General features: G+C 40.5%; 1 protein-coding gene across 1 annotated transcript; it reads left to right on the top strand.

Moving 5' to 3' along the window:
- Positions 1 to 358: 358 nt before the first annotated feature.
- Positions 359 to 20424, top strand: LOC121331147 (transmembrane protein 94-like). Its single transcript, XM_041278359.1, has 29 exons — positions 359 to 394; positions 2508 to 2627; positions 2988 to 3100; positions 4148 to 4284; positions 4996 to 5192; positions 5392 to 5543; positions 5844 to 5946; positions 6146 to 6232; positions 6822 to 6938; positions 7248 to 7352; positions 7638 to 7790; positions 8345 to 8651; positions 8894 to 9058; positions 10490 to 10592; positions 10790 to 10944; positions 11262 to 11446; positions 12002 to 12125; positions 14282 to 14382; positions 14608 to 14707; positions 15056 to 15164; positions 15456 to 15639; positions 15908 to 15985; positions 16080 to 16165; positions 16279 to 16360; positions 16507 to 16655; positions 17076 to 17173; positions 17702 to 17795; positions 18027 to 18197; positions 18454 to 20424. Exons 1-29 carry the CDS (start codon positions 359 to 361, stop codon positions 18524 to 18526), a joined length of 3684 nt encoding a protein of 1227 aa, XP_041134293.1. The 3' UTR covers positions 18527 to 20424.
- Positions 20425 to 20902: the final 478 nt, after the last annotated feature.

The following is a 20902-nucleotide window of genomic DNA, read 5'->3' as shown; positions in this document are numbered from 1 at the left end:
ACCCCTTTTAACAGATCCCTAAACTTAAGTGTTGCCAGTGTAGCTTAGAGAACATTAAATTTAATAAAGAAACCATTTATTTTGGTCATCTTTAACAGATTACAAGAACCAGATCCCCCACAGCCTAATCAATGTCCGAATGTACTAGAATCACCTGTCTATGACACATTTAAGGGCTTTGCTAACTGCACATCTCGTAAGAACATTTGGTTGTGACATTTTTAGGAGGCATCACTGGTTTTCCACTACAGAGACAGACGTATATTGTGCTGCTTAAAGATTTTTAATAAGCATTTCTCTAAGATTCATACCGTATTTTGGGCAAGAGGTTCCTGGCTGTGAGGGTAAATTACTCCAAATGAAAGTCATATGGGACACATCCTTTGAAGATGTGGTAAGTATTCTTGTAAACAGTACTGGCTACAGTTTTATTTTAGCTGTATACATCTAATACTTTAATTAGTTCTGTTTTTCCAAAAAAATATTTTAATCTTTTTCTTGAAGTTGGTCTTAAATATAACTGGTTGGGCTCAGCGAAATGCCTAGGCTGTTCTTAAAGCGCGTTGACCTTCAATGTGAAATTCAATCTGCACATCGTCCCACCTGGTTACTAGCTATTGTAGTTTTTTGTCGCCCTTCCCTTTCAGTTTGTAATTGTAGGTTTCATAAAACGTGAGAGATACTATACAATACAGAACTAATTCACTGCTAATGGAGATTAATGAAAGGTTACAGAGTGGAATGGTAATTGTTGCACCCAACAGTGAAAAGGGGAGTTATTATAGTCAGTGAATGTTTTTATTTTTTGACTAGACGGTCAAAATACTGGGGAAAGAGGAAAAAAAAAGCTTTGTCATCAAATACAATGTCATGTGATAGCATGACAAGTCTGTATGTAGACAAGAAGTAAACAGACCAAGCTGCATTTTACTAATTTAAATATCCATCATACAAAGATATTAAGTAGCAAAAAATTAAAGGAAAACAAATGTAACTCATGTTTGCTTTACAAGTAATCTTATATATTTTTAACTGCATAAACCCACCACATGCCTTGCATTTTAAAACCACAGGGAAGGCATGTTTTATAATTGGTCAAACCCAACATCTTCTGTAACAAGTGTTTTGTTTTTTATTTATTTAAATAAAAGAAAATAGTTTAATGCATGGCTACATGTGTATGTGTCTTTCTGCAGCACTTTTTGTAAAGAAAAAAGTCTAAGAAAATTAAAAATGTCGACATGCCAGACAAACAAAAAGCTTACATTGAGCTAATAATTCTATGCATTGTATTGTTTCTTTGTTCCGTTGTTTCAATGACCCCGTATTGGGTTACATATTTTAACCTTTATTTTTATAGTCTCTTTTGAGTGCTTGGGAAATCTCCTACTGAAAGGACTGTCATATATTATTATCTGTAACTAACCTTGATGGGAACTAAAAAAAAAAAAACAATTCACATGATGGAAATGACTAATATAATTCAACACTCCATTTACAGTTGTGAACAGGTATTTTTTTTTTTTTATTTAATTTAGTAATCGCCAATTATTTTATTATTTTCTCCCAATTTGACATATCCAATTACTTTTAAGCTCAGCTCATCGCTACCACCCCCGCGTTGAAATCTTTCTTTCACGCTGCAGACTCGCATTGTGGTCAAGATGCTCGCTTATGGTATACGGGGTCGCAACTGTGCGTCCAGCCGCCGTCCTGTCCTTAAAAATGAATTTCAAAACCGGAAATAAATTTGATCTTTGAAGAAAGTGCTGCCAACACCCACTTTCTGGTACCGCTTAAAACATGTTTAATTCCAAAGAACTGTCACAAGTTCACTGGACTGCTGCCTATTGGCATTTCTGTGTATATAAAAAACGTTGCCTCTCTGTTTGACACAGCTCTCTATTTAAAAATATGCCAAAACAAACCTGCTTAATTCTCACCCTGTGGCCTGCCAGCAGCCAGAAGCGTTAGGTTTTGGTAGAATTTTCAGCAGGAGAGGTGCTAAACTTGCGGTTCTTGTGGTTTGGGAGATGCATATGTGCATGCAGGGAGAGCAGCACAGACCACACAACACCTTTTTTTTTTAAAAAGGAAGCAACAGAATAAAACAGACATTTTGAGAACAAATAAGAGAGGCTTTTACGAGAGATAGAGATAAAGAAAATGTTTTAGAATTTTATGTGAGTTAACTTGTGTGCAGAGTAAAGGGAGGGGACGATCTTTAGAATCACACTCATAGAGAATGATTTGAACTTGAAGTTTAGTACTGTTTGGTAGGCATGTTTTTATATTGATCCTTCCATATATCTGCACACTATAACTGGAACGATATGAAAAGTGAACAATCAGACCACAGCACCTACTGCTTCAGATACAATGGAAATGGATAAATACACCCTGCATCTTGGTAGTCTTACACAGGAAAGATGAGTGCCCAACACTAATGTAGTTTCCTATCGATTCAGGGGAGCTGCTGGTTCACATGGTTCTATTTTGTTCCTCAGGAAGCTGTACCAGATCAGCATGGCCTCTCAACCATGGAGGCGCTCACAGCCCTGCAAGGACAGCTGGCTGCGGTTCTGTCAGACTTCAGAAATCGGAAAAGGGCTGAACGAACATGGAAGGCAGTGTTTGGCATTTAATATCCTTTTTTTTTGGTGTATTCAAATTTTAAATGAAATCAAATAACTATTAGTGAGAAGAGCTTAGGGAGGAATGGTGTCAGTCTTCTGGCCACTGTCTTCTTTTATTTAGAAAAGTGTCTGCCCTATACATTTCCAGATGAATGTGACAAACTATCATCTCAAAGCCATCACTCTCCCTATTAAAATTAGGAGCCAATTAGGAAACTATTTAAGGCTGCTTGCAAGTCCCTGAGCTGTTTATTTCTGCCTTTTGGGTGTGTTTTCCTTTTCTAAATGCCCATTTGGAGTAAAATGCTTTGAGAGTGTGGCTCAACGTGCCCTTTGTTTTCTTCACCCCAGGCTCTGTGGAGATTGGATTTCCTACTTCGCTCAACCCGCTGGTCCAGCCTGCACTGGCCAGGAGCACTGCTCATGTTGCTGGCTGCTCTCGCTCTGATTGGCTGCCTTGAGAGGTAAAGTACAACCATTGGCTGCCTTGAGAGGTAAAGTGAACAGACCAAAGGAGATGTCCCTGCAGCACTCTGTCCTGCTAGTCAAACCTGAAGCCTACTTCTGTAGTATTTACACTGCAGTAATGCATCTTGTTCATGTATTATAACTGCTACATGGCATCAGGTTACGTTGGATGTTTTCAGTTAAATATTTTTAATGTCCACCAGATACATCTATGATGTTTGGGCTCAATGCATCCCCTCATGTGGTTATTTTCAGGCTTAAGGCTTTCAACACATGCCTACAGTGGAATATGCAAAGTAGATTCTATTAAGTTTAGTCATGCAAATGCAAGGTAAAAATGTCTAAAGCAGTAACAAAAATGAAAGCTACAGCGCTAGACACTGTGGCTGTTGGAATTCTGGTAAATTAAAATGTTTACCTAAATATTCAAATATATTATCTGCAGCTGTCATGATGATATTGAGCTAGGTAAAAACAAAATTGAAAGATAAAATAAATAGGATATCCTGTACTCAGTGAGCGACAATAATACATATAAATACCAGTTAACACAGGTGTTAAACTGCAGTGTGTGTTTTCTACTGTGAATAGTTTATTTTATAAATAGATGGAATTAGCAGAATAACATCGAGAAACTTAAATGTATAAACCTATAAATACAATAGATTATTTAAATATCAGAGGAAAATGCACAGACTGATGAGTAAGACATTGTTTATTGCTATTCTGTATTGAAACTCAGAAAGTATAATATAACCACCACCATTGGGAAATATTTTGAGCGATATTGGCATTGACTATCCAATATGGCAGCTTTTGGAATATACCATGATGATTTAATTATTGTTTGAGCAGCAAATAGTTCATACAGGTATAAACGCAAAGGACAATAAACTATGTAATTAGAACAATATACTACAAATACAAGTATGCTTATCTAAAAAAAAATACATTTGTCAGAGATTTATTTTTTGATTACGTTTTTTTTTTTTTTTTTAAATCAGCAAGACAGCCATATTATTACAATTCTAATATGTTTTCAGTCACAAAATGGAGTTGCTGAATGCCTCGGCCTTGCTGCTCTTCCTGCTCCTGGACCTGGCTGTGACCAGCCTACAGCAAAAGTTAAAGGATGAGGAGATCCCCTGCAGAGTTCAGTCTGTGATCAACACACTCAGTGGTGAGATACCAGAACCCACACCTGGCACATTGGGGGTTGAGGAAATTAACACTTCTTTAGAAAGGCTAATCCGAACAGACAGGAAAGATGCATAGAGTTCTGTGGATCAACCATGGACCTGGCTTTCAAAAGTGTTACCATTATGGCTTTATTGATACCAGGCCAGATGATTTTGACCTATTTTGTAGGATTTGAAGACCACATATGTAAGATGCTCCTCAACCCCTCTATCACAGTTCCACAGAGCCGCAGACACACTCACATAAAGCTTGTGCTAGGAGGTCACCCATTCCAAGTTGTGTCTGAGAACCAACAAAGAAGACAATTTCTGCCAAGCTGACACTATGGTAACATAGTGGAGATCTTCAAACTCAATACATATCAGAGTGATACAAAGGCGCTATCCATACATTTTGCAGATCGTAAACAATCCACTCTTACAATAATGGCTGTTATTTTGCAGGCATATCAAATCCCATTACAAATCTTATGGTAGAAAGTGTATAAATAAACACAAAACATATGCATATACATATAGATATTCTTTGGGATAGCACCATAAGAACCATTCCTTGAACACAGTCCTTTAGGTATGGCTACCTCTCTGATTCCTGTGGTTCAGAGTGTACTTTCATCATCAAAGTCCTGAGTGTTCAGTAGATTCAAAGAATGAATGCAAACCAACATTGACAGTACCCTTCATTGTACCAGTTTTTCTCAGCCAGCCAGAGCCTGAATTGAAAGACTGCTACCTGCATCTATTCACTCCTCCCTCCCAGTCTATCTCTGTCCAGTGGACCTACAGGGATGGACGCTTGGTTAATTTACCAGTCAGTTTGCTGGTCGAGGGTGACATCATTGCTCTGAGACCAGGCCAAGAGGCTCCAGCATCTCTGAGAGGCATCCAGGTAAGACTATGACAGAAGTTCATGTTGTCTTTTAAAGCATTGTACTTTGAAGGAATTTATTGGTGATCAGATTCACTAATTGTCCTTATAATTTGTGTTAGGAAAGTGTTAGTAAATATGACGACATTGTTCCACCATTTGAAAGGCCGTTCATTCAGTCAGACAGGCTCTGTTTGTCTCCTTTGTGTTTTTTCCACAGGAAGAGGAACATGTCATCCTGGACAGGGGTGATGTCTTCTGTCACTTCTCCTCTCCTCCCTCTCCATTGGGCAGAGAAAGGCCACGCCCCCACAGCCTGCTGTGCCCACATCTCTTCAGAGTGACCAGCACACCGGCCATTGCCAGCGTCCAGTGAGTGTGAATACATCAACATTAAGCTAATTGTTTTTTTTTGTTTTGTTTTTTTTAAATAAAAGGAATAAAAAGAAACTGTGTTCTTTTACAACGGATTTTACAACAGTGCCTATTTTGTTTGCCATTCTGGAATAAAAGTCTTGTACGTTTGAGCCACATTCTTTTAATTTTCTTCTTCTTCTTCTTCTTCTTCTTCTTCTTCTTCTTCTTCTTCTTCTTCTTCTTCTTCTTCTTCAGAAATCTGCATGAATAACATTATTACAGAACTAAAACACATTGTATCTGTTTCAACATCAGGAAATGCCTGGAAATGGGAAGTCAGAGGCCAATAACTGTGCTGGATAACGAGCGCTTCACTGCCCAGACTTTGTTAGAGGAAGTTGTTACTCCCTTGGTTCTGGTATGAGAAAGAAGATACAAAAACCCACTACTGTTTTAACTAACACTTTCAACATAGTAACCAAATATAATGTTGAGTAAAAGTCTCTTTTACTTCTATACTTCTGTTCACATGCATTGCAAGGGTCTCATATTGCTGAAGCTAAAATCTTTGAAGTGCTAAATACAGAGATGTGTGTTCTTTTCTTGTTCCATTTCAGGCAGTGTTGCTGATTGTTAACTGCACTCGCTATATCCTTGGTGCTCCTGGAATAGGCCCCTGGCAGGTTACGCTGCTACAGTTACAAGTAGGTGAGGTTTGAAGAGCTGCAGTAAATTGCTGCTGGGCAAAAAACTATTCTAATTTTAAAGGTATTTCTTTCAATAATATGGTATGTTTCATCTGATACGAAATATATCCGAATGAGCTAATTGTTTAAATATGAATGCAGGTATTTCCTGTAAATTGTTAGAACAAAAACATCACGTGGGAAGAACATCCGTTTTTTTTTGCTAAGTGAGCTAAAGTATGCATTTAATAAACAGGCACAGGCATGATAGACAAAACCGTGCAGCTTCAGTATCAAAAATCCCTATGTGAGGTCATCCAGATAAGTTACCAGTTATGATAAACCACACTTATTTCCTTACTTCTTCACTATTATTCACAGGTTCACAATAACCTTTGCAGAATGTACAATCCCCCCATTTGTAAGAACTTTACGAAACAACCTTCTCTGTCGAATCATCACCCACGACGGTTTCACACTTAATTTCTTTAATGGAAACTCTGGGTATTACTAATGCAGAATCAGGCTTGAATGCTTTTACTGTGATGCTGTCTGGAAATGTGGAGGTGTTAATCAGCATTGTGGTCAAGCCTCCTGCTCTTTGCAGGTGAATGGTGTGCTACCCTTGCTCCCTCTCACCTTCCCCATGCTGTGGATGCAAGTCAGTGCCTTTGGAGAAGCTCAAGTGTTAACTTACCTCAAGACCTTCTCGTCCAGTCGTCTGGTAGGTGTATAACATACCAGATCCATTGGTGAAAAGTAGCAAATCTAAACATTTGCATCACAAAAAGAAAATTCTTTAAATACCCCTTGCATTTTTCTGTATGTTTGCAGCTCATAATCTGATAAGCACTAATAGTTCTTATATTTTCACAATAGCATAGCACATATTTATATGATCTCAGTGGCTGTATTAAGGTCTGCCGCTGTTTAAATTCAATAAAATTGGATATAAAAATTGTTTTACAATGCAATGCATCTCCAGTGTCAATTTTTTTAAAAGAAAAGGGATAGTCATATTTTTTATTTTAAGGAAAGATGTCTGGAAACTTGGAGAACGTATTTCGGAGTTCTTTGTGGCCGGTCCCCAGCACTATGCCACACCACCAGCCTCCTGCACAGTCTTGGCTCCATTACAGTAAGCTTCAAGCTTAATAAAATCAGATAGAAATGGTTCCATGTCTTACATGGTTTGGTTATGTGAGCTAGACCAATGAGCTACCAGAAGAATTGTCCCTGTCTCATAATCCACCCACTGGAAAGGCATTAACGTAGCTGACCACTGGAACTATCTAATGAGTAATTTAAAGTTCACCATTCCCAGCCTTCTCTGATCGATAAGTGCCTTTCCAACTCAGAAACAGTCTAGCCCCATACAGCAATCCTTGTGCTTAAGTAATGTTGCAATGTGTTGTTTGAGTAGGTGCTGTGCTGTGTGGATAAGCAAGGAATTCTGTCTTGGCCCAACCCCAACACAGAGAAAGTCCTCTTCTTCACCAGAAACCCCCAGCCTCTAAAACCAGGTGGATGGAACAGCAAGAAACATGTTAAAACGTCTGATCGAAGCCATACACCTGTAAGTAAGGTTCATTTCTCTTAAAAATCTGTTATTAGTGGCTCCCGAGTGGCGCATCTGGTAAATGCAGTCCGCGTGGAGTGCAGGATGCGTCCTATAGCCTGGAGGTTGCCAGTAGGAGTCCAGGCTATTCCACTGCCGACTGTGGATGGGAGTTCCTAGGGGGCAGTGCACAATTGGCCAAGCGGTGCCCGGGGGAGGGGGGGGGGGGGGCTTAGGTCGGCAAGGGTGTCCTTGGCTCACCACGCAGCAGCGACCCTTATAGACTAGCAGGACGCCTGTAAACTACCCAGAGCTGTGTTGTCCTCTGACGGTGTAGCTCTGCGTTAGCTGAAATTGGGATTACAAACGGGGTAAAATCAATTGGCGACTAATAAATAAATAAATAAATATAAATAATACATACATTTTATATGTATATATATATATATATATTTTTTTTATTATTGTTATAGCTGTGGCCTTGCCATGGAATGATTAAACTCTATAACTGACATACCTCACCTAACTACAGAAGCATTTCCAATGTTACAACTGTTTTCTGCTTCCTTCAGAACCCCTCATTAATGGGCCCACAGACGAACTGCTCCTACAGTGGCAGTATGGTGGAGGTGCTGAGTCTTTCATTGGACAGACAGGCCCCAACGTGCATGCAGTTTGATGACTCATGCTGGCAGCGCTATGCCACTTCACTCAGACCACTAGGCCTCTGCACCGTCCTTGGGCTGTGTGATCCCGTCTCTGTAGCCACACTCTGGCAGCTTGCTGACCACCTGACCAACGTGGCTCTGCTGAAGAGCCGGCCCAGCTGCCTGCCCGTCCAGATGCCCTGGGGAATGTGTGAGCTTGCCAGGGTCATAGGTACCAACGAAACACCTACATGTAAACTTGGTCTAATGTTAGAGAGTGAATTGGAACCCAATAATAAACCCGCAGCAACCTACAATACCTATAATATGATTTATATCTTATAAAACAACGCAGTGGTTATTGTAATCACAATATTGATACGAAGACCCTGCTTGGTTGGTTTCCCACAATTGGATTGTATTAATGTGTTATATTCTGAGTTATGCAGTGTTTTGCTGACCTGTCTGGGTCAGGTTTCTCTCCCTCTGCGAAGGATCCCTTCCAGCAGCAGATGAGCTCAGCCGCCTACACACTGACCAGTGCACAGGAAGGGTCTCCGTGGCAACCACAGCCTGTCACCATGAGGAAGCTTCCTCTCACTCACATTATCAGCTTGCTGATCCATGACAGCAACACAGGTTCGTGCAGCTTAGAAGCATGGGATTGTTTCTTATTAACAGTGTATATTTTTAACCAGAAAGAAGTCTTTCTGATGCTAAAAATGACACATACAGTATGGACTGCATTTTTTTTTTTTTTTCTAACAAATTCAAATTTGTAACTAACTAATATACTAGTACCAACATTTAAAAAAAAAACATGTTTGGAAATGTACTTTTTTGGTGAGTATATTTCATACTGGGAATGCAAGCTCTAGTATCAGGAACTGATTTGAAGTGCAGCAGTTAGCCTTTCTTTATGATTCATGCTACTGTTTAAAGCCAGCCCAGAGGAGAGGGCCTGGATTCAGAGACAATGGCTGTGGATTTTTTTTACCCTTTCCTCCTGTCCCTGCTTGGATGAAAAATTAAGGTTTTCATAAGAATTACTCACACCCGGCTAGTGAAACTCACTGTACAGTTACTCAGAAATAATCAACTAACAGGAAGCTCTTTGAGAAAAAAACAAAATCCTTTGAACTATACTGTATACCCAGGCAATTTCTCGTGACTCCTTTTCGCAGCATTGTCAAGGAAGTGGGAACTCTGCTACATTTCACAATTTCAGCAAAACTATCTTCGTTTGTTTTCTTTTTTTTTTGCGCAAACTTTTCAATTATTGTGCCCTTTTCGCAATGCTTTACTCTTTAAATAATGTTTATTTAAAGTGTTTCAATCGAAATGACGTTTGTTTTATATTTCTGAAACTGTTCTGGATTGTTATAATTAATTTCAACAATGTCAAACTGTATTTCATTCATAAAAAAATAGCATTCTATTAGCTGTGTTAATAGCTCCTGTTGATTAGGCAAGATTAACAAAGCTTTTTACATAACAAGAAACTTCACCAAAATGGTTTGACGTTGAAGCTTTCTAGATGCACCACAGTGCATCCTTACCTTGAACAGCTCAATATCAACGAGGTAGATATCATTTTTACCAGTAATACAAGCTAGCGTGTGTGTGTGTGTGTGTGTGTGTGTGTGTCATTATGACCATTTGCACCAATTGTGAAGGAGGTGTGTTAGAATCTGCAGGAAGCTGTAGGTGTTTCAGTGGAAATATTTAAGGGAAAGAAACGCAACTTGAGAACGTTAACAATGGAAAAAGATAGTTCATCACAGTTAATACTGCAGATAAGGACTCAGCTCAGTGTGTTGTGAATTAACAACAAACATATTCACATACTATATATTTGATTATGTTTTAGTTTTTTTTACAGCGATTACAAGTACACATAATAATTGCTACATCGGTTTAACATTATGATAATGATAATTTTCCCGCAATATTTACAGTATATGAAATCTACAGTATTTTGTTGACAAACCCAAACTATTTGAAACAATGTAGGTGCTTCACCCCCTGCAGGATGGGCACTGAGACCCTTGTATCTCCTATATTCTTCAGGAAAGCTACAGCTCTTCTCGTATGGCTCAGCAGATGCAGTTCTTGAAGCCTGCAGCGAGTGCTGGGATGGGACTGACATTCAACCACTATCAAGTTCCGACAGGTCTTTATTTAATACTCACACACCCTCTCAGACTTTTGTGTTTTAGCGCCTTCAAATTCAATCTATGAAACCACATTTAATCCATTAAAACTTTAAACAAAAGAATTACGCCAAATGTGACGTTGCTGCATTGGCTTCCTTGTCCAGACTGCGATGCGTGTTTTTGCTAATCCACAGTATGTAACAACTACTTACAGGAAGAAAGTTCTGGATTTTTACCAGCGAGCTTGCATGGCCGGTCAATGCTTAGCCCTTTCATTTAAACCCATGTTCCATGCCCTGGAACCAGAGATCAATGGGAAGTGTATTCAGCTACCTCGCGGCATGTGCCAGAATTACAGAGATCAGGATGGTAAGCCTAGTTTACAGTAATTATTGTAGGTTCTGTATTTGGCAGCTGTGCAGGTTAAGCATCAAGTTCTGGGAAAAGTCTTGTCTGCATTGACATTGGCTCAGCTGCCCAATTAACACGTCTCCTCTGTGATCATCTTCTACAGTCATAGGACATTTGCTGTACCTTTTCATTATTTACTGTGTTTTATAACTTAGCAGGCCGCACACAAAGATAACTCCAAATTAGAAGTATTCAGATGGTTAATGTTAGCTAAGGTTAAAAGTAAGGGTCAGTCCCTTTTTTTCCATTGCTGATTTAGTGTTTTGCTTCTCCAGGGACAGAGTTTGAACGCAGTGCTGGTGAGGAAGACCCTCTACTTTCTCTCGACGAGCAGGTTTTCCTGGGTTTGGTTTCAACACAGTATCAGGCTAGGCCAGAGATGGTGCATCTGATTGCAGGGCTGGACAGCGCCTGTATTCGCTTTGTCTACTTCTCCCTGGAGGAGGAGGTGAAGAGCAAGGTAAACTGGGAATTTAAGAGATTAAAAAACAAACAAAAAAAGATATACTGTTTAAAACATGCTTGAATAAATAGTAAAAAAAAAAAAAAAGGCAACATAAATTTTATATGTCACTTTTCAATTGGATCTGATTGCAGGTACTTTTCTTTAAAAAGAAACCGGAAGGAACCTTTTTTTAAATTATTTATAATTTCCTAAATTACTGTATATAAGCAATTGGGAAAAACAGGTAAAAAATGTACCAGTCTTCAATATTCATAATATTTAATTTTTCACTGCCCCCAACTGGTAAATTCAAGTCATACAGGATAGAAAACAACCCCACAAAATAAAAAAATAAAAAACAGTAAAGTATCTGCCTGGATTTTCAATTTCCCACATCAATAAACACAATGTATGTACTGCATTTCAAACAATAATATCAAAACTAAAACACACACAGACACAAACACACACACACACACAAATGTAAAATGGAAACAAATAAACAAACCAAATAATATTTACTTTAAAAGTTACATCCTATTAGTCCAAATCTCTCTTTCCCTGTTGCAGGTGTTTGCAGAGAAGATGGGTCTGGAGACGGGCTGGAACTGCCACATCTCATTGCAGTCTGATCGCTTTCCACTGGATCCCGAGGACTTCCAAGACACCGTGACTCTGTGCAGCGAGAGAGAGGGTGAGGAGTGACGCCATTCAATGAGAGCGAGAGGGTGAGCAGTGAAACTGTGCAGTGAGAGAGAGAGAGAGAGAGAGAGAGAGAGAGAGAGAGAGAGAGGAGAGAGAGAGAGAGAGAGTGAGAGAGAGGGGGGGGGGGAGAGAGAGAGGGTGAGCAGTGAAGCTGTGCAGTGAGAGAAAGAGCGGGTGAGCCGAGAGAGCTGTGAGATCGTCTGTGCGCAGTGACAATGTGCAGGGTGAGAGAAAGAGCGTGAGGCAGTGACAGAGAGTGCAGAGAGAGAGAGAGAGAGAGAGAGAGAGAGAGAGAGAGAGAGAGAGAGAGAGAGAGAGAGAGAGGGTGAGCAGTGACACTGTGCAGAGAGAGAGGGTGAGCAGTGATGCTGTGCAGCGAGAGAGGGAGAGGGTGAGCAGTGACACTGTGCAGAGAGAGAGTGTGAGCAGTGACTGTGCAGAGAGAGAGGGTGAGCAGTCACACTGTGCAGAGAGAGGGTGAGCAGTGACACTGTAGCAGAGAGAGAGGGTGAGCAGTGACACTGCAGAGAGAGAGGGTGAGCAGTGACACTGTGCAGAGAGAGAGGGTGAGCAGTGATGCTGTGCAGAGAGAGAGGGTGAGCAGTGACACTGTGCAGAGAGAGAGGGTGAGCAGTGATACTGTGCAGAGAGAGGGTGAGCAGTGATGCTGTGCAGTGAGAGAGAGAGAGGGTGAGCAGTGACACTGTGCAGAGAGAGAGGGTGAGCAGTGACTGTGCTGTGCAGAGAGAGAGGGTGAGCAGTGACACTGTGCAGAGAGAGAGGGTGAGCAGTGATGCTGTGCAGAGAGAGAGGGTGAGCAGTGACACTGTACAGAGAGAGAGGGTGAGCAGTGACACTGTGCAGAGAGAGAGGGTGAGCAGTGATGCTGTGCAGCGAGAGAGAGGGTGAGCAGTGACACTGTGCAGAGAGAGAGGGTGAGCAGTGATACTGTGCAGAGGGAGGGTGAGCAGTGACGCTGTGCAGAGAGAGGGTGAGCAGTGATGCTGTGCAGAGAGAGGGTGAGCAGTGACACTGTGCAGAGAGAGGGTGAGCAGTGACACTGTGCAGAGAGAGAGGGTGAGCAGTGATGCTGTGCAGAGAGAGAGGGTGAGCAGTGACACTGCAGAGAGAGAGGGTGAGCAGTGACACTGTGCAGAGAGAGAGGGTGAGCAGTGACACTGTGCAGAGAGAGAGGGTGAGCAGTGATGCTGTGCAGTGAGAGAGAGAGAGGGTGAGCAGTGATGCTGTGCAGAGGGAGGGTGAGCAGTGACACTGTGCAGAGAGAGGGTGAGCAGTGACACTGTGCAGAGAGAGAGGGTGAGCAGTGATGCTGTGCAGCGAGAGAGAGAGAGGGTGAGCAGTGACACTGTGCAGAGAGAGAGGGTGAGCAGTGACACTGTGCAGAGAGAGAGGGTGAGCAGTGATGCTGTGCAGTGAGCAGAGAGAGAGGGTGAGCAGTGATGCTGTGCAGAGGAGAGGGTGAGCAGTGACTGTACTGTGCAGAGAGAGGGTGAGCAGTGACACTGTGCAGAGAGAGAGGGTGAGCAGTGACACTGTGCAGAGACAGAGAGAGAGGGTGAGGTTAGTACATTACACTCTCACCTCTGGAGGAATGGGTTAACAAAAATACATTAAAACGTAGAAGAAATGGTAACACTACATTGTGCCTCTAATTACTGTGTATTTACATTGTAGTTACTTAGTAAATATGTGTGTGCATACACTTAATTACAATGTTATTATACATAGTTACGATGTATTTAATGTGTAAATATGTTTACGTAGACATGTATTTACTAAGTAACTACTACAGTGTGTAAATACACAGTAATTAGAGACACTTCATGTACAGCGTAACCAAAGAAACATACATTAAACAGAGATTTCAGCTAGAGCCTTTATCACCTTAGGATAATAAATCTTTTAATGGTCCCCAAACTGAAAATCTACAAGCTAAAATATTAGGTAGCCAATACTATTACTGTTCCTTTCCCAAACATTTCCATGCCTAGGTGTGCGTTTCTTCAATTTTACCAGAAGAGGGCAGCAAACTATTTTCCATTACAGTGCCAGTAGAGCCCTTGAGTGTGGCGGTCTGATTCCGACCTGATTTGTGTAGTTCTAAAATATGATTGTTTTCAGTAGATTCAGAAGGAGGTCGTCTGCTCAGTGAAGGGAAGTGGCAGGGTGAGAGGAATGGCTTCCTGGACGGTGAAGGGGTCTGCTTTATTGAAGACCGGAACAGGGTGAGTTAGGATTCCCCATATTACTAGTGCTTACCACAGCAAATGAAAAAAACTGCAGTAAAGCACAAAGCAAGGTAAATCACAGGGAAGTCAGTAAAGCACAACAAAAAATAAATAGCATAACAGATTTGGAACAAACACTGCACGATGGCCCTGATGCGGCTGGACGCTATTACTGACATTCTTACCATGCTGTTGTTACCTGTTCTGTTGGTCCTATTTCAGGCAAAGCTTCCCAAGGGTATCGAGAATGTGCGTCCCCATCTCGAGAACATTGACAACGTGCCGCTTCTGGTGCCTCTCTTCACCGACTGCACGCCGGAGAGTAAGATATCACCTCCCCTTGGAAGTGTTATTGGCTGCCTTTGATTCAAATATTGGGATCTTTGCAGTTACATACATTTAGAAGCACAGCTAGGAAGCTGCTATGAAATTATTACTAGAAAACATCTGAAGAAATTCTCACTTATACATTTACCATTGTAAATTGGCACATTAACAATTCAGCAGTTTACCTTACTTTCCCATCCTTTCAATATACATGTACTATGCTCCACTGTGTAATGCTTTTACTAAGGTATACAGCAGCAATGCTAGGGCTAGCACAGCAGAATACATTGTGCTAAGCTGTACTACTTGATTGTATGAACTCGAAGGCTGTGTCTTTTTTAAGCCATGCGTGAGATGGTGGAGATCATGCAGGAGTATGGGGAGGTAGTGTGCTGTCTGGGAAGCGTCCTCAACTCTAAAAACAATGCAGTCTTCCTGCAGAGTGACATCAGGTAGGAATTTCATAACAACTCTGTACCAGTCTAATTGCCTACCATACAAGCAATCTATCTTACCTGGAGAGCACTGCAGAATTTTGGTAGTTAACTATCAATGAATTTCAATGAAAAGAAGCTTCCTCTTGCAAGCCTTTCACTGTTTATAGCCCTGAAGTCAGTTATAAGCATTAGTGATCATTATAGGACTCAACAGGATGATTAGTGCCACTGAATATCGAATGATCCCAGTGACCGGTTGCAGAGGATGTTGGGAGCTTTTAAGGAATGCTTCTAATTGCTCTGCAGTATTGCGCTGGATCCTCTCTTCCCCTATTGTTGCTGGAGTAGCCCTGGCAGATCCGCCCCCTTGGTGACCTCACGTGCCCCACAGCTCTTCTCAGTCCAACTCTCAAGCGCCCTCTGTGGTCTGCCCTGCGCTATTCATCTTGGGCAGCACGACAACACCACAATCATACGCCTCATCAAACAGGTGCAGAAATCTTTATTTTACTATCTTTCAGACAGTCCCTCTGCTTGACCAAACCTAAAATAAGTAGCTCTTGACAGTATTGTTCAAAAAGATTCCTCTCCAACAGGATCATGCCCCCTAACTGCGTGCAAGTTGTGGTCAGAACTGAACCACCAAGCCAGCAGTAGTACAGAGGAGCAGTACTGCCACTGAAGGAACTCATTTCTAATTACTCTTGCACTGAATTAACATTCTGAAGTGTTCTACCACAGTGACATGTCTTACACAGGCAAGGCATTCATCTTCTGGGATCAGGAAGTGTTTTCTCTTCCTCCTGCAGTGCCAACTCTCCCTCGTACTCATTCAGGTGATTTTTGAAATCGGTTGTAAACATATCTCATTCACTTCAATATGTTCTATACAGTATTTTCTCATAGTTGTTGTGTTTTATTCCTGTGCAGGTTCTGGCTTGCCTGTCTCAACTACCCCCTCCCCTCGGAACAGTTGATGTACTCTGGCTGTCCTGTATCTCTTTCCCCATCCTAGGGTGAGACCCCTGCTGTAGCTTACATTACATACGGAATAGAGAATGAGAGACTCTGCCTGCTACTTTCAAGGGAGAGTCATATATATATATATATATATATTTTTTTTTTACAGCATTTCCCTTCTAGGAAAGTCTCCAGACAAAACCATCATGGAAGTGGCTACTGGGAAGAACCTAACATTTTTACCTAAGAAGGTAGCTGGATGCATAAAAAAAAAAAAAAAAAAAATTGGCCATGAAATGCGAAAACGAATAAGTTATCTGTGTTTGTACCTGTGAAATGCTTATGTATATTTTCGGATAAGTTGAGTACTAAAGGAATTACCATGCTTGTGTTTCAGACACAGCAGTTCTTCGTCTTCTCTTTCCTCTTAAAGTTTGGATTGACCATGTGCTCTTATTTAGCGTGTTTTGGCTTCATGCTACACGCATTCTGCATGAAAACCCACCCTGAGAATGGCCCTCGTTGCCATCCTTACGCGCTTTTAATGTGAGTAAAACAGAAGCATGACTGTGGTGACGAATATTTCTAATAAAAAGTTTGGGTTATCATTTGTATATCATCACTGCAGATAACCTGACCTCGCAGAGGAGATGTTAGCAAATCCTTCCACCATTGCACAACCATGTTGATTGCATATTATTTAAGGGGGCCACAACGACTTATTTATTTTGCATAATTTTGCATAATTAAATTAGAAAAGGTGCCCAGTTCAATTAACACGTTAGCCTGAGAGAAGCATTTAGGGAAGTTATTCCTCAAGATAATGGGATTCAGTTAAATGCATGAAATTAACTTTTCTCTCCAGCTGAAACTGTTAATTGAATTAGGAGCAGCAGTAAATAGTTCAAAGCATTGATCGGTCACTTGTGCTTTTGTGGCTTTTCTTTATTTTGTATTCAAACCCAGAAACTCAAATGAGACCTCTCCTGCTTGGTTTGGGGAATACTACAATGCTCTCCTGCTGGCACAGAAGATAATAGCATTCTTTATGCTTCTTAATGGATGTAAGCAAACAGCTTTACTGTTGGACCCTCCACCGAAATCTAAAATTCACATTTTTATTTTAAGTAGCTGTGGACTTTAAGGTGTTAATCAAGTGTAAGTTGCTGGGTGTCTTGTTTCAAAGGGATAGTACAACAGCTTGATTCAAGTAAACACCCAGCCTCACATTTTGACCTGTGGTACGTTATTAATGTTTTACAATTATGCATTATGGGCTATATTCACAAAGCTATTTACTCCAAATTGTCCTTGGCATATTTTATTTTGGCAAATGGAAAATACACCAGAGAAAACAAATGAGAAACAACGTAATACTTCATAGTGTTGGTAACTTTATCGGGTGTGTTCCACCTTTCTGAAACAATTGTGCTAATGACGAATTGAAGTAAATAACTTTGAGAATTTAGACCTATATTTTCTTAGAACCCTATTTAGAGTTCTATTTAACAAATCTTAATCAATTCCCTATGATGTTAATTTTTGTAGAAATATTCTCTTGAGTCTAGTTTTGTTAAATTGTCATTTTGCAGTGTGCACCTCTTTGAGCCATGTCCATCGTTCCAGCCCATTGTGGAGACAAAGTCCGCTGACTAACCGCTGGTGGTGTGCAGCTGTTATCATTGCGTAGGTATCTCCATCATCGTCATGACAACCATCATCCTCACCATGGTCGATGCCACGACTTCCAGAAAAAACACTAAAATAAGTAACTAATAAAATTCCTGGTCTTTGCAGTTCTTGGTGCTAGTAGGTCGCCGAATCCATGGAAATCCAATAGTTCCTCGTCTTGTGATATCATTTTTACCGGATGCAGTTTCTGTTTCTTGTTTCTTGAATGTCTTGTTTTGCCCTCAGGCCATCTCTTCAAATCCTCATGGCCTATGTGGCCTACCTTCTGTGGCGTGATCCCATCAGCCAACTCACCTCTGACCTGTCCGATGTCCCAACAGCCACCTGGCTTCTAGGTTTCTTCTGGCTGCTCCCTCTCCTGTTTGTTAACGAATTTATTAAACTCCATGAGATCAGGTGAGTGTATTGGCTGGTATGCATTGTTTGAACGTTTTACCTTAGAATGAATGATTGAGTGTTTAAAAGTATCAATCAGTATAATGAAGGTGTAGTGATTTAAGTGCAATTGTATATGTTATTGAATTTAAGTAAACAGATGATATTGAACTTCATTAAAGTAACTTGTTGATGTGAACACCTAATTATTTTAGTCATTTTACAGAATGGAACTGTTCTGAATGCATCCATGTGGTTTCTGTTCTCCATGTTGTAGAACGAGAGTGCGGTACCTGAAGAAACAGAAGCTGCAGTTTGACACCAAGCTGGGAATGAATTCCCCTTTCTGAGGCAAGCTGCTTTTGGGATCCCCGATACTTCTTATTATCTGTGTGTGTCCAATTATTGAAACATGAAACATGTGTTAGTTTATTGTCTTTGTATTGCTTTTAATTTGTATTCCCTACCAGATAAAGGTAAAGATTCAATGAAGGAAATACACATGCTTCTAAATATGAATTCATGATTTGTGTTTGAGACAATGTATGCTCGTTTTGTTTAAGATTCTTTTTTACTTTTGTGACAGTTTGGTCTCTTCTGTGATGTCAAGGGGTTTGATTGACAGCTTTTGTCTTCTCTATTTCTTACTCTGGGTTTCAGTGTAAAAAGTTGTTCTTGGAGTCAATGAATAGAGAGATTGGATGATTTCCAGAGACAAATAATCTGTTTTTCAGTTTAGTTTAGTGTGACACATACAAGTGGTTGACTTTGAGGCTCCACTGCTTTTCTCTCTATGTCAGTGCTCAAGACCCACTAACGTACTGAAGCAGTCACAGAGAATGTGTTCTTGACCTCTGCTTCATCCGGTTTTGGGTCCTACAGCATGTAGCAGTTTCAATATTTTAGCACAGAATTTTATTCAGAGAGGCTTCCTTTGAACCTCATTTCTTTAGAGTTTCTTGTAAAGACTTGCAATAGCCATTAGGTGGCATGTTCCTGTGTGATACATATTCAGTAGTGTGCAAATGCATTCGAAAACCCCATTGCTTCTGTAGTTTTGATTTGTTGTGCATATGAAATCAAAACCACTGTAACTGGAAATCTTGGAAAATTGTCAAAATAGGCAAATTAATACTTGTCTAATTTAATTGATTACTTTAATAGACCACACATGCAAATCATTTATAATAGTAAGAAAAAATGAACACATAGCCAGATATGCTAAAATGTATGAGACATTTTAGAACTTGTTTAAGATGCCTAATTTAAAGCACAAAGTGGCCTAACATTTTCACACTTGTTCATAGAATTAGGCATATAAATGACAAATCTTGAGGTGTTATAACACATTTGCACACTACTGTATTGTATCTGGTGAGACCTACATCAAACCTAATGTGATGGATTGGGCTTGATGTCGGTCTGACCAGAAGGAGGTGTAAAGCCAACGCTAAATCAGAATTCACACTGTACCATCTGGCTCCTCCTCTCACACTCCTGACACTGGGGTGACTCTAAGCTTAACAGTGCTGAGGGGCAATTGCTATGTTTAAACACCTCGTGGCGGCACACAGCGGATCTGTCAGAGCAGTCTGAACCCAGCCTGCCCCACGAGCAGCTGCAGACTCACGACGAAGCCAGGCGGAAACAAACGCACCCTGCCATTCATTGTGCTGTAAACGGTGACTAGTGTAAAAGAAAAAGAACAAAAAAAGTGTATTTACAGGCATAGAAATTGTTCTTTTTATCTCCTCAGGTTAAAGGTATGACTATGTTTCTTGTGTCTCTTAAAGGAATATCAAATGCACGCAGATTCAAAAGGTATTTCCTGCATATTCCAGGACACAAACAATTTGATTGCAGTTAAATACTTGCAACATACAGCTACTAGATTTTTAAATTCTTTCTGGTGTATTTGCATCTGCACGTTGTTAAGCAAGGTGAGATGTCATAATCTGTTACAGACCAAACAGCAGATTTCACATGCATCCGCCTAGAGAAAACTCCTTTCCTTAAAATCACAGGACAGTAGAATAAGATGACAGCAGTCAGCACTCCCCTTTATAGACACGCCATGTCTTTTGAATGAATTGAGTTTGTTAATCTTTAGTCAGCGAATGGCTTGGTGGGGCTTGTGTCTCACCCTCCTAGTGCCTATCATTTCAGACTTTACACAGTGAATATAAAATGGAATTATACAAACTGTACCATTATAGTATAATAAAATTTAATGTTTTAAAAAAACAAAACAAACTGTTTTGTCTGTTTTATTAGATAGTGATTTAGTATCACAGTGTTAAGATTCTTCCTCCTTTTTATTTGTCATTTTTAGTGCTTGGATACTTTCATGAGGACAACCAGTTTTTTTTTTTTTTTTTTTTTTTGCATCATAAATGCTGATGCTCATGTACAAATTCTGGTAAAGTACAAAAGACTCCTTAGTTTTCTCTGTTGGTTTTACATGTAACATAGACTTGGAGGTTGAACAGTAAATACCAAGTATAAATACTGCCAGCTATAGTTTGAAACCTAAGTTTGACCGCCGTAGAATGTCGCTTCTGTGTATAGCCCTGTTTCTAGATTTCCTGACTTCCCATCAGCCCAGATGAGTGATTCAGCTTCTGGCGTGATTGTGGTAAGTGTCATTTCCATCCAGGCCGACGATAAACACCCTCTTGCATCCCAGCCCCTAGCTTACTCAACATGCGTGCAGGGACAGGGCTGAT

This window comes from Polyodon spathula, chromosome 18, assembly GCF_017654505.1.
Source record: "Polyodon spathula isolate WHYD16114869_AA chromosome 18, ASM1765450v1, whole genome shotgun sequence".
Lineage (NCBI taxonomy): Eukaryota > Metazoa > Chordata > Actinopteri > Acipenseriformes > Polyodontidae > Polyodon > Polyodon spathula.
The sequence above is the reverse complement of the archived record's forward strand: the minus strand, read 5'-3'. Positions and strand labels throughout refer to the sequence as shown.